Source organism: Tursiops truncatus, chromosome 11 (genome assembly GCF_011762595.2).
Source record: "Tursiops truncatus isolate mTurTru1 chromosome 11, mTurTru1.mat.Y, whole genome shotgun sequence".
Taxonomy (NCBI): domain Eukaryota; kingdom Metazoa; phylum Chordata; class Mammalia; order Artiodactyla; family Delphinidae; genus Tursiops; species Tursiops truncatus.
In genome coordinates, this window is record NC_047044.1 from 64,035,319 (window position 1) to 64,048,606 (window position 13,288).

Here is a 13,288-nt window from a genome sequence, read left to right on the forward strand (position 1 = left end):
TTCGGTGAGTGGCGGCGGGAAGCTGGGGGAGGGGTGAGGATGGAGGGAGCTTGGGCCGGGAGGCAGTGCGGGCCCGGGCCCGGCAGCCTGGGCTGGGCTGGACGGAAGCGGGGACGGCTGTGGGGACGGCGCTTTTTCCTCTGCCCCGCCCCCTGGGACCACCTCCCCTCACCCCTGCTGTCTGCCGGCCGCGATCTGGCCGGTGGCCGTTAGTTAGGTTTCCCGAGGCCGTTCCTTGAGGCCTCTTTCTCCGGGGTCGAGGAGAGGCCGTCTCCCTAAGGTCACGGCCGGCCCCATCTCAGCACCCAGCCCTACGTGTGAGGAAAAGGCCGGTTGGGATTTCGGGGCTTTCCCGCCAGAGCAGGTTTTCTCTCAGGGGAAAGCTGTTTTCACCGGGAAGCTCCGCTTTTCTGTTATACCTGCTTCACCTCCCGCCTTCCTTGAGACCTGAAAGATATTTCTCGACTACTTCTGCGTGTCACGTAAACATTTCTCCAACTCTTTTTACTCTGTGGTGTCTCCCCGAGATGTCATACCGCTAGTGCCACCACCAGAGAGAAACGTCCGGACCCTCCTGCCCAGGTTATGAAAATCCCCTTAACCGCCACCGTTTGCTTACCTGGCTCATCGCCTTCTGGTAATTCCCTTCAACCGTCTCTTTCTTGGGGTCCCCTAACGTGATCTCTCTGGATATATGCCCAGTTTCTCTTGAGCTTGGTGATTTCTGTTTATCGGTGCCTCTGCAGTATTTCCACTATCTTGTTGGCAATAACTTGCTCCTTTATCACTTTCACGTCAGCCTTGTTAAGTCATTTCACCTCACGTTTGGTTCACTTATATTTGGGGTGGTGGTGATTCTTATGAAATTCATATAAGGCCTTTTATAGGCCACTAACTATTTGATTTAGGGTCCCTCTTCCAATTGGATGTTTTTGGATGGAGTAGATCGCATCATCTCCTAAATCTTTACTCTCTATAAAGATAATTTGTGTTAAGGACTCGTGTTGAAAGATAGATCACACTGAATTTGAAATTACAGTTACCGTGAAGCCTTAAGCATCTCTTTAAGCATGATCCCTTAACCTTCCAATTTAGTTTCCCTTTTTTCCCTCTAGTCCCATTTTGGAAGCCTCATTTGTTTTTATCTTGAGAAGCCTCGTTCACTCTTAACCTAATTCCAATTAATTATCCCAACTGCAAAGATGGTCTTCGTATCACCCATCGGATGGCAAATCTAGAGGGAGCAAACGGATTAAAAGACAGGTTTTTCTGCCTCAAGCTATGACGTAACTCTTGACTGCTGCTTCGGAAGTCTTTCCTTTTCTTAGCTGACTCCTACACCTTTTCTTAGCTGACTCCTACACCTCCTACCAATTGCACCAGCTTTATTTTATGGCTGTAATATCTGTTGATGAATCTGGTTTCCTCCCGTGGACAGTAAGATTCTCAGCAGCAGGGACCAGTTCTCATTCATCTTTGTATCACCAGTCCCCTGTATGTTATTGGTGCACAGTAAATGTTTGTGTATGAAAGAAAGTGAATCTTTGGTGTTTAAAGTATTAGAGTCTAATTGGAGAGATTCCTTGTAAAAATATGAAAAACAACAACAAAAGTACATAATGATATGGTACAAACTGTCTCATAAACATAATTTCCCAGAGTTCGTAGTAGGATAATTCATATGATCACTTCCACACCCTTCTCATATCATAAATTGTTCTTACTACATCTTGGTCCTGCATAAAGCTAATTGTACAGTGCCTCTCCTCAATATATACTTTCAAAAAACTTCATCATAGCTCTAAACATTCACTTTTATTATCACCTCTTTGCATGTATGTAAACTTATAAATGTTTTACCATACTCATTACATTCTGTTATTGCCAGGACTTTGCCATCTTTTTTTTTCTTTCAGATTTCCTACTATCTTGTGTTCAGCTACTTACCTGACTTCATCTGAATACCTGTAACTACTTATGTTCTTTTAATAAATTAAATGAACAAAGTGAAGTAGAAAATGTGTTACTAGAATGCTCTTCTTAGAGGGAAAAAATTCTTATGCTTGAAAGAATTTGGTGGTTTCAGAGGTTCCAGGTCCAACATTTCATGTTGAATCTTGGGGTAAAATATTCCTCTCCCATTGTATTTGCAAAGTGGCAAAAAGGAAGTGGCACACTGAAGAAGCTGGATGTATTTGTATTAAAATGTAAATGTGGGGCTTTAATTCTTAAAATTATAAAAAAAGTGTGGATTCCCCAGAATTAGCTAGGGATTACTTTTATCTTGCCAATGTGTATGAATCCTTGAATAAGGATATGCTAAAGGATGTGATTTTGTATTGTTTATTGAAAGAACATTTGCTTGGAAGTGAGGATGCCTGGATTTTTGTCTTCCCTTTGCCCCATCTTTTGTGATTTCAGGCAAGTCACTTAACCACTCTGGACGTAATCTCTAACATTCTTTGATTTGCTTGCTTCCCTCTTCACATCTATCTCAGCAATGCAAAGGAAGTTAACATGGGATTGTTCTAATGGGCACCAGGCTTTTAAATTGGCATTCTTCTTAACACAACAAAAAAGACTAGTGATGACTCCTGGCCCATGGGCCCCCAGAGCTGGGGGCGGCTGGGGGACAGGGAGAGAAGAGAGGCAAAGTGTCCTAGGGAACCTTTGGAAGTGCTGAAATGATTGGACAGTAGAAAATGAGCAAATATTTTAAAACTAAACCTGAAAAAAATGTCCCCTCACCCCTCCCCACCCAAGCCAAACAGGTGTGTTAAGAAACTTTAAATAAATATTAAAAGGGTAGGTTTGTTAAAAAAAAAAAAAAAAAAAGACTAGACTAGCGATGACAGTTACGGGATGACCTGGAAGAGTGAAATGTGAAAAAGCCACTGCTAGTTTATTGGTTGATAGGATTTTTTTTTTCCCTTAATGGGGGACCCAGGGAATTTGGCTTTATTAAAAAAGAAAGAAGCGGAAAGAATAATGTGTAGAACTACCAGATAGAAACCTTTTAGTAAGTTGAGCATTTGGAAATATATTTGAAGCCTAAATCTAGGGCTTAAATTCTTTGGGAAACCTCCCTGGCAAGACTAGGTAATCAGATGATTACTCTGCTTAGTCTGTACCTATGCCAGGAAAAGCTCGAGCAGCCTTCCTTTATGTGTGCACTTCGTTATTGGGGCCGTAAAGAATTCCTGTTATCATCATGCAGTTTCCTTAGATTGAAGCCCTGATAGTGCTATGTATTTGGTGAAGTGCTCAATCTTTTTAAAAATATGTGATAAGATTATGACTATATATATGTACCATCTCTAGTCTCCTCCTATTGTAAATCTGCCAAGAAGCCTGTGTCCAAGGGTACATTTATTAACCTGGTTCCATCAGTTAGGCTTTTAACTTCTTTTTCTGGGCAAATTAGATATATCGAGGAAAAAAATAATTTCATGTAGGCAAAGGGACTTTGGTTTGCAACTGTTTGAGTAATGATGGGGGAAAAAGTACTTAGTACAACTGCAAAGTGTTCCTTGATAACTTTTTGTTTGGCTGCTAAGACGTATGGAAGAGAAGTCCTAACAGGACTACCACAAGATCTGTCACTTGTTTATAAAATGATTTAGTGGGACTTCCCTAGTGGTCCAGTGGTTAAGACTTTGCCTTCCAATGCAGGGGGAACCCTGGTCAGGGAGCTAAGATCTCATGTGCCTCAAGGCCAAAAAACCAAAACATAAAACAGAAGCAATATTGTAACAAATTCAATAAAGACTTTAAAAATGGTCCAAATAAAATAAAATAAAATAAAATGGTTTCGCATGAGGTAATAGAAAGATTAATGGATTGGGAAGAATGTTTAGGCTGTAATTTCAGTGCAGTCACTAACTTTATGATCATATGCAAATTAATCTGCAAAGGGTTGGCTTTCCTAACCTGGTTTGTGCTGTAATCTGTGATTCTGTGGGTAGTCCATAATTGCTCTTTAGTATTACACAGGTTGCAGAAATGTTTGGAACTACCTCAGACTAGTTTTAGTTCCCATTCTCTTCCCATCAACTTGCCTTACCATGTTCTATTTTTCTCCACTAAGAATACAAGTGTCACTTCTGAGTGGCTTCCTGTTGTGTAATGACATGAAAGAGATGTTTCAGAATGTAACATTTCTATTTTCTGTCTTCTTTTATAGGACTTTGTATCTTTGCTGAAGTCAGTGATGTGAAAATACCTGACATGGGTAAGACTGACTATGAAGTAGTGTTTAATCCTTTTAGTTACTCTGATTAGATAAGCTGGAGTGAAAGAATATTTGCATCTTTGTGCTTAATAATATTTTCAATATTTGTGTCTTTGTGCTTAATAATAATTTTAAAGGAGATCTCATCCTAATTATGTAATACAGTATACCAAACAATTTTCTTTTGGTTGGGATATTGTTTATAGCAACGTTTTAAAGCATTTTCTCATTCATTGTGTTGAAAAAGCTAAATACACAGTAGCAAGCATTTCTGTGTGCAAGGACTTGCTTTTTAAGTACTTAAAATACCTAATAGAGTAAGTCCCCTACACACAAACCTTCAAGTTGTGAACTTTCTTTTCAAAGATGCGAACATGCGTTTGCATGTCCAGTCACGTAAGTTAGTTCACGTGTCTGGTGTACATCGTCACGTGTGTGCATCCTCTACAAGTCCTTGAGCTTTTGTGTACTTTACAGTACTGTGTAGAGTACAGTAGTACGGTGTCTTTATTTCAAGCCCAGGATGTCTTGAAGCAAGCGTAAAGCAGCAGTAATGTAGGTGGTACTGCTAAGAAGCACCAGCCGTTTTACTGCACTGTACTACTGTACTTTTCAAGGTACTGTAAGATTAAAAATGTTTTCTTTATTTTTTGTGTTTGTTTTTTATGTATTATTTGTGTGAAAAGTATTATAAACCTATTATAGTACAGTACTATATAGCCAATTGTGTTAGTTGGGTACCTAGGCTAACTTTGTTGGACTTACAAACAAATTGGACTTAACGGACGTGCCCTCGGAACGGTACTCGTTTGTATGTAGGGGACTTACTTTAGTACCTAGTAGGTACTATTATTATCTCCATTTTGTTGACAGAGAAACTGAGACACAGAGGTTAAGAAACTTGCCTAGGATCACACAGCTATAACTGGCAGAGCCAGGATTTAAACTCAGGGACTGGTTCCAGGGTCCTTGTTCTTTAGTACTGTTATACTGCCCTCTATGTGATAAATAATTTGATTAAGGTAAAATTTAAATTTCATTTAGCTAGTGGCATTGAGAATTAATTGTGATTGGAACATTTTCTGCTATTCATAGTACTTTATGTCTATAACAGGGAACAGTATAAGGTCAAGACTAATAGTCAATTTAGGAATAGGTTGAAAAATCTATATAGTTCGATCTTATAATATCCCATAGGCTCCTCTTAAGTCCACATTAGTCTTCCCTCTACTGTTTTTTCCTTTTGTTTAGTCTACCTTCTTTCTCCTGGTCATTTGTTTCCCTTTTCTCTCATTGCTGATAGCAGTATAAATCCCTGAGTTCCCTTACTCTCACTTGTTCCTATTCTAACTCTTATGGTAACAAAGGTCTCAAAAATGGTAATAAAGTACAGTTCTGCCACAGTATACAGTAACTGAGCTGATATCTATTAAGAGCTATATGAATAAATTACGCTTTTTGCATAAAAAATTTTCAAGTGGATTAAATTTTAAAGCACCTTGTTGAGTTGAAACAGAGGAAATAAACCAGGGTTAAGAGTATTTGCTTTGAATGGTGAAATTTTTTTTTTTCTACAGTTAAAATAAAAAAATTTTTCTTTTGGGAAAATTTCATTATTTTTAAAACTTTGAATTAAGCTCTTTTTATTCTTGTACAAGTTTTGAACTATTTAGTAGATGATCTCGATTCCAAATTAACCAATTTCTGCACATGGGCTTGTTTTTTTGACAGTGACATTTTGAGATTTCTTGCCAAGAGTTATGAAGGAGCAGTTTTATTTGACTGTAGAGGTGTTTGGGGGAAATCATTTTTATTAGGTGAAAAGATTGGTTCATAGGAAAGTAGGTATTGAAGAATTATGTGACTTGAACTAATCCGGACTCTTTCCCCAGATGATACTGCTGATAGGATGAGGATGGATGCTGGAGAAGTAACTTTAGTGAACCACAACTCCGTATTCAAAACCCATCTCCTGTCACAAACAGGTTTTCCAGAGGACCAGCTTTCACTTTCTGACCATCAGGTTAGTAATAATTTTCTTTCCTTAATTAATTATTTTGGCTTAAGTTTTCATCTGATAGAGTTTAAATGCCACACTCAAAAGCACAAGAATATATGTAAACTTTTTACAATCAGTAATGCTAGTATTTGGAATTCTGTTTGATACGTTAAAGTTAAATAAGAGCCAGGCTATGTACAAATCCTTGGAGAATGATACCTTTTAGAAACTCTTTATTATTCCTCTGAATATTACAATTAACTAATACACAGATCAGTGTTCTTTTAAACTGGTGTCTTAAAATTGCTGAGCATTAAATGGGGGGAAACTATGAAAATATACAGTAGCTCTGAAATTTCTCTGTTCTATAAAGCTTAGTTTCTCAAGGGACCAGCAGCAGCAGCATCACCTGAGACCTTATTAGAAAAGCAGAATCTCAGGCTTTACCCCATACCTGCTGAATCAGAATCTGCAGTTTAAAAAATCTCCAAGGTTTGAGGACTGTTAATAAAGTAGTCTTTCTCAGTAGGAAGCCATTACTAATTAGGATGAGACCATTCTTTGCTGTGTGCAGAATGTTTAGCATCCTTGGGCACTAAATACCTGTAGCATCTGCCCCCAGTAATCATTTTGATAACTGAATATATATCTACACATTTCCAGATTTGTACTGGGGTGCAGCAGCACCTCTGATTAAGAACTGTCCTGTAAAGTTATCAAGAGAATCAAAACCAGGTTGATTTTTCAGCTGCTTTGATATGTGATACACCTGGCTTTGAGAACAGGATATATTAAATACGTATTACCTTCTAATGAGCATTCTTTGAATTAAGTTGTATAACAGATATTTTGCCCATTTTTCCCCTTGAAGCCTTAATCATTTCATCATGTTTTCCTTTCTTACTAGTATGTAGCTTAATTTATTTATAATATATATAATTAATTATATTGCATTCTGAAATATGTCATAATCTTGTTTAATTATATATTTTTCCTAGTGTAAGTTTTTGTTTTATTGTAAAAAATATGGTTTAAGAAAAAACTTTTGTTTTGTTTAGATTTTACCTTCCAGGCAAGGAAATTTGGACCGATCGTATACTTGTTCTACAAGAAGTGCAGCTTATCCAAATTATTATTCAGGTATGACACATTACTTGGAGTCAAGACATTTCTACCTTTCAGACTTCTTCCTAGCAAGTTGTTTGTGTTTACTGTCTCTAAAAGTGAAAACATTGTCAAAAGCAAAATGGTATTTTCTCCACTAAAACATCATTTTAATGAGCTCTCTGTGTATGGTTGCTATAATACTTCACTGATCTAGTCTCAACCAGATATTTTTTAAAGGGAGATTTTTTTTTTAGAATCCATTCTCCTACTTGTCTATTATGCCCTTGTTAAAAACAATACAGCTTTGTTTTTGGCTTTTGGTTTTTTTTTTTAGATATGTGTATGTGGTGTAAAGGTTACTTATACTGATTTGAAGCACAGAGCTAGCCTATTTGTATTCTGCTTGAAATCATAAATACTGAAAATTTATTTCTACCCAAGCTTGTCCCTCCATTAGGGCAGGAAATGTTAACTACATGTTTCTGTCTAGCACCTGCCACAGCCATGCTTGCATATTCAAGGGCTTGCCTTTTCAACTTGTGATCCATGACAGAAGTCAGCATTCTCTAGGCTTTTCCTAGCCCCTGGCCTGCCTGACTTTTCATCTGCCCCCTTTCTAAGGTTTGGATTTCCAATGATCTGGCTCTGTCTTGGGGAAACTTGAGAGTTTTTTATTGGTTAGTCTCCTGGCAGTATGACCCAGGAAGATTATAGTGGTCTTCCAAAGTCTTTTCACTCCTCATGCTTTAATCTCCTCACCTGACCCAAGTATGGGAATATTAGCCATACCATTGAACCTGTTTCAATGGGATTTTTATAAGGATAAGTTGAGATAATAAATATGAAATGCAAATAATAATTATTGTTGTTATTTGGCTTCCTCAGGATTCTTTGTCAGCAAGATGAGATCTCCTCCCCTAAAAAGACGTTAGTATGATGCTCTTTTAGATTTATATTATATTTAAATATCATTTAGGTGGGTGGTACTTTACCCTGGGCACTGGATTTCCTCTTCTGGGGTGGGAAATGGTGTCCACATAGTATGTGCATAATTGTATAGAAAAATCAGTTAATTTTTTCAGAAAGTTAACTCTGCCATCATTATTGTTGAAAAGGCCTTTCTGATGAGCAGAGAGCCTGAAATATGGCTTGATAGCTTATTAGTATTGATCATAGGGGAAGGACAGTTGAGTGGAAAATATTTTCATTTGAACTCAGGCTGTGTTTGCTTGTAATTTTGTATGCTGATTTACCATTGGACAGAATATTTGGTTTTTGTTTAAAGTAATTGCTTAATAGTAAACAATCATATATAGAAAATTATAATCAAGGTCTCCTGGCTAACTCAACTCTTACTTAACCCTGTGGTCTTCTCTGTTTTTTTATCTGAGTATATATCTATGTACACATTGTATGATTCGAAATATGATTTTTTTTTGCCCAATATATATTTTTTAAATTTTCTATCTGCTTACCTGTTATTCTTCTTATTTACCTTTTTCTGTTGATTTCTCATAATCCATGGAATTTATATGCACATTCACAGTCCTTTATGTGCAATTCCAAAATCCAAAAAGCTCTGAAAACCAAAGAATATTTTCATAATTTATTTGACATCAAAACCTGACCTGAGCTCAATTCATTACTTGGCAAAAGCTACACGAACTGACATTTAACTGACATTTAAATGTTTTGTCTTTTATTTATCTCTGTAAATATGAATATTTACACATTTTACTGTAGACATATCAGTATGTTTGATAACAGGGTGCTGCTTCAGGTTATACTTAGAAGTGCTACATAGTATATACCAGGTTATCTTTGTAAAATCACCAAAATTTTTAATGTAGAAACACAACTGGATCCAGGGGCCTGTGTTTTAGGATAATGGGCCTGTGTCTTCATTTCCTTCATTTTGTCTATGGTTTAGGTCCCATTCACCCTCTCCATTTTCAGCTATTATAAATAACATGACTTAAAATAATTTGTTTTAGCTTTTTTCTTTTAAATTTCAGTGGACCCTTGATACTCACAAAGGATATTTCTGAGATCATCTCAGGTCCCTATATTTTTGACTGTGGTGGTATTTAACCAGAGTGCTGGCTTTCTACTCAGTTACATGATTCTTGAGGGTTATATTTTTTCTGTTTGTCCTCATGCCACAATTTGATCCCTATATCAAAATCTTATGCCAGAGTTTTTATCTCTCACTTGAAGTCCATTTTTTTAGGAAAAGAAAAAAATTCATAACAGTTACTTTATACATGGTGATGACTAGAGAATACCAACTGCAAATAATAAAACCATATTGAAATGGGGTTGTTGAGCTATTAGATTCATTCTCTAAAATACAGCCTGAAGCAGAGGATTCAGATTTATGCCTCTGCCAAGTTTAGCCCCTGACCAAGCAAGCTTATGACATGCCACAGACCTTTTAGGTTGCTCACGGACAATCAGAACTTTCAATCTGTGAATGCCAAGGGTCTGTATACTTTTTTCTTATAATAAAGACTTTAATTCAGATCTTTTTACTGTGTACTTTTTTAACTTTGTTCCTTTGCCACACCCATTCTTGTTCATTACAAGTCCTGCAGAATATTGTCTCTTATCTCCTATTCTTTTCCAATAATTTCCACATTGATTTCTGTGGTCAGTCACCTTGAGACTTACCTCTTGATTGGACTAGATGTGGGTCCCCAGTTTACCTGCCTCAGCCTCCTCATTCTGACTGTACTGGTCTTTGTCTCCCCTCCTACCTTAGTATCCTCTCCTCCACTAAGATGAAAACAAACACAGGAAAAACGCAAACTTCAGAACCTAGAGTCTGGAGCTTCCCATTTATACTTTACTAGATCTGCCTCTCTGTATCAAGCTTTTTAAATATTTGCTTCTTAATCTCAAGATTAGACTGTTAAAAACATTTTTTTTTAATTTAGAAAGCAGAGAAAATGCAACATTATCACTTTAATAACTTAGTGCTGGTCAGACTTGAAGACCTCTTGATTTTATTAAGGGCACAATTGAAAAGAAAATTAAAACATTTTAAACCTTAAAGAAAAGTAGCTTAAGATGAAAAAAAATGATTTTGCTCAAGCTTAGAATCATTGTCAATGTCTTATCTTTGGAAAACATGTTAAATTAGGTTGCCAAATAGGCATTTAGTAGGTAAGATGAATTAAAGCATCCTGTATTCATAATAACTAAATAAATCTGAAAGTTAACAGGAGCAACTGATGGTTACTTTCATACTAAGTGATTGCCTGACACACTTTTTTTTAAATATAAAATTTCGTTATGTCCATAAAATTACTACCTGTCATTGTAGAAAATTTGTAGAGAAAAGTAGAAAAAATCCCCATCATTCTATCATTGGAACACAACCAAAGTTAAAATTTTGGTGTATTTCCCTATAGTTCTATGTGTGTGTATGTACACATAAGTAATCTTATTTGTGACATTTGCAATCTGACTTCTTAATGATGACAGAATACTGGGATAAACTGTCAACTAAAAAAGAATGAGTGCAGCCTCCTGTTGGTCCCTTTCTAGCTTTGCTTGATCCCATCAGCAGTAGAGCACTGTTCAGTGATTTCATTGAGTGGGGATGGAACCACCTTATTCTGGTGAAACAGATTGCCTGATCCTGTGCTTTTCCCTTGAATTTTAGAGCCCAAACCTCTGTCAGATGCCACTGAGGGGGCTACTCTGGTTTATCCTTGGTCTCAAATTTGCATTTTTTGGTAGACTTATTCCTCAAGTAGACATCTCTAGTTAGATCATTCCCTAATCAAATTTTAACAAAAAAAAAAGTATGAGAGAGGAAGATTTCTACTGTTATTACTTTGCTTAAAGATAATGATTTTCTGGTCCTTTAATGAAACTCATTTTCATTAGCCTCACGTCTCTTATTTTTACAGTAATAGTAATAGATGTCAAGCATAGTTGTTGATTACAAAGGGAAAAGGTTGTAATTCATTTTGAAAGTAAATTAGGTCATCCACTGGTGCATCAACTGGTACTAATACCACCCCTGACTGCTGCTTTTTTTCCATCTTATTTAGCCTAAATTCTGATAATCCTGATCAGCTTTAAAAAAAAATTCCAATACAATACAAAACTGATACTTTTGTCAGCTGCCAAACTTTTTGGATAGAGTATCAAAAGCTACGTTAAATAGTTTAAATAACATAAATACATAATATTGTGCAAAGTTCCATAGTAATATGCTTTGAAAGAGGATCCTCAAAGTGATGTTGGCATTAGACAAAAATTCAGGGAGTAGAGAGTTAAATTTTTGTCTTTCTACTGGTGCTCCTCAGTTACATAGCCTAACATCTGAAGTTATTTTGAAGGTGTTGTTTTAAATTGTCCCATCCTGCTGATGGAGAGAGGAGGCTATAAAAATTATTCTACTCCTAGCTGAAACTTACAAATTTACACCCAGTTTGTAAGCCACAAGTCAGAAAATTCAAATAATAATTAAACCTCGCTTAGTCTGATTGCAATAGCAAGCATCCGAGTATTGATATGTCTGATGATTATAACATTAAGTGACTGAAGGTTATCATACCAGAACCAAATGCATAATGACGGGTCATTCCTGCCATAAGCCGGCCAGAATAAGCAGCAATTAGGTTATCTCTGCTCTTAGACAGAGCCCCTGAGTCGTGAACACGGTAATTAAAACAAGAAAGTGACACCAGCTGCTTATTAAGCAATAACTGTTGTTCATTTGAATTACAATTCTCCTTGGCCCTCCACCTGCTTTCTTACTGGTCTGGCCTACCTTCTTTCAGGCCCAGGCCTGGGAGTGCTTGCAAGATATAGTTGGGGTAAAATGTTGACTTTTGGTGGACACCACGGAGTCACATTGATGCAGATAAGGCACATGGCTGTGGCAGGATTCAGCTCCTTCATCAATTTTCAGGTTAGTATGGCTGAATCAATTATAGTTTGTAGAAGTTCCCTTACTGCAGACTTTACTGGCAGTTGACACCGGGATCTTTCTTCCATTAGAGACATGGTGATATGCCACATTACTTTGGAATACAATGTTGGACATGGTTGCAGTCATATGGAGAACAAGTATAGGTATTTGTTTAATTTATTCAAACTTTTATTCTTTTAGACAACCCTTCCTCAGACAGTTTTCTTGGCTCAGGAGACCTAAGAACCTTTGGCCAGAGTGCAAATGGCCAGTGGAGAAATTCCACTCCAGCATCAGGTTCAACTTTACAAAAATCAAGAAACAGCCGAAGTCTTTACCTCGAAACCCGAAAGACCTCAAGGTAAGTATTCTGGCTGCTCAGTTCACAAGCTCTTCCTCCAATATAAGGGAAAATGGCTATAAGATAGTTGTTACATTGGCATTTTTAAAAAGTAACAAACACCACTTTTGAACTTTAAACCATAGAGATACGGACAAATTCATTTTGAACTTTCAACTTTTAATTTATCTTGTGCTGGATTTTGGTGACAGCCAAATCTTATAATTAGAGGGAGAGAATTTTTAGGGAAATCTTGGTGGATATGAGTGTATTGGGACCCTTCAGAATCAATATGGCTATTTTGAACCTTAAAGTGAAAATTGATCAATTTCTGCAACTTCGGTAGCAAAGAAACCAGCACATTTTGTAGGCTCTCGTGTGAGCGGAGACCTGACTTAAACCAAAGCAACCTTACACCTTAGTCAACTACTTCTGTTGTAAAATTAGACTCATAAAGAACTTGATCATATTTAGCCTAACTTATAAGCCTTGCTTATTCCCTCACCAAACTTCTACTGATTATTAAAGGCAGATGAGGTTTGGCTTAGAAACTTTTCCCTCAAGTACTTTATTATATTAGTAAATATTTCTTTTTTAATATGGTATTTATGACTTCTTAAATATTACTCTGGTGATGGTTTTAGGCATGTGGGATGATTCAATTTCCTGCTTAGTCAAAGCTAA

General features: G+C 36.9%; 1 protein-coding gene across 4 annotated transcripts in view; it reads left to right on the forward strand.

The window, feature by feature from the left end:
- Positions 1-11: 11 nt before the first annotated feature.
- SENP1 (SUMO specific peptidase 1) overlaps positions 12-13,288 on the forward strand; it is a 59,297-nt gene continuing 46,020 nt past the window's right edge. For 2 of the 4 annotated variants that reach the window (XR_002176243.3, XM_019934537.3), the window contains exons 1-6: positions 12-637; positions 4,184-4,231; positions 6,124-6,254; positions 7,289-7,370; positions 8,223-8,264; positions 12,466-12,625. Coding sequence is in view for 3 of the 4 variants with exons in the window: in XM_019934537.3 (XP_019790096.1) it covers positions 586-637; positions 4,184-4,231; positions 6,124-6,254; positions 7,289-7,370; positions 8,223-8,264; positions 12,466-12,625 (515 nt within the window). In the remaining variant the exon portion in view is untranslated. The remainder of the gene's footprint in view (positions 638-4,183; positions 4,232-6,123; positions 6,255-7,288; positions 7,371-8,222; positions 8,265-12,465; positions 12,626-13,288) is intronic. The other 2 variants (XM_033866852.2, XM_019934538.3) reach the window with 2 other exon arrangements.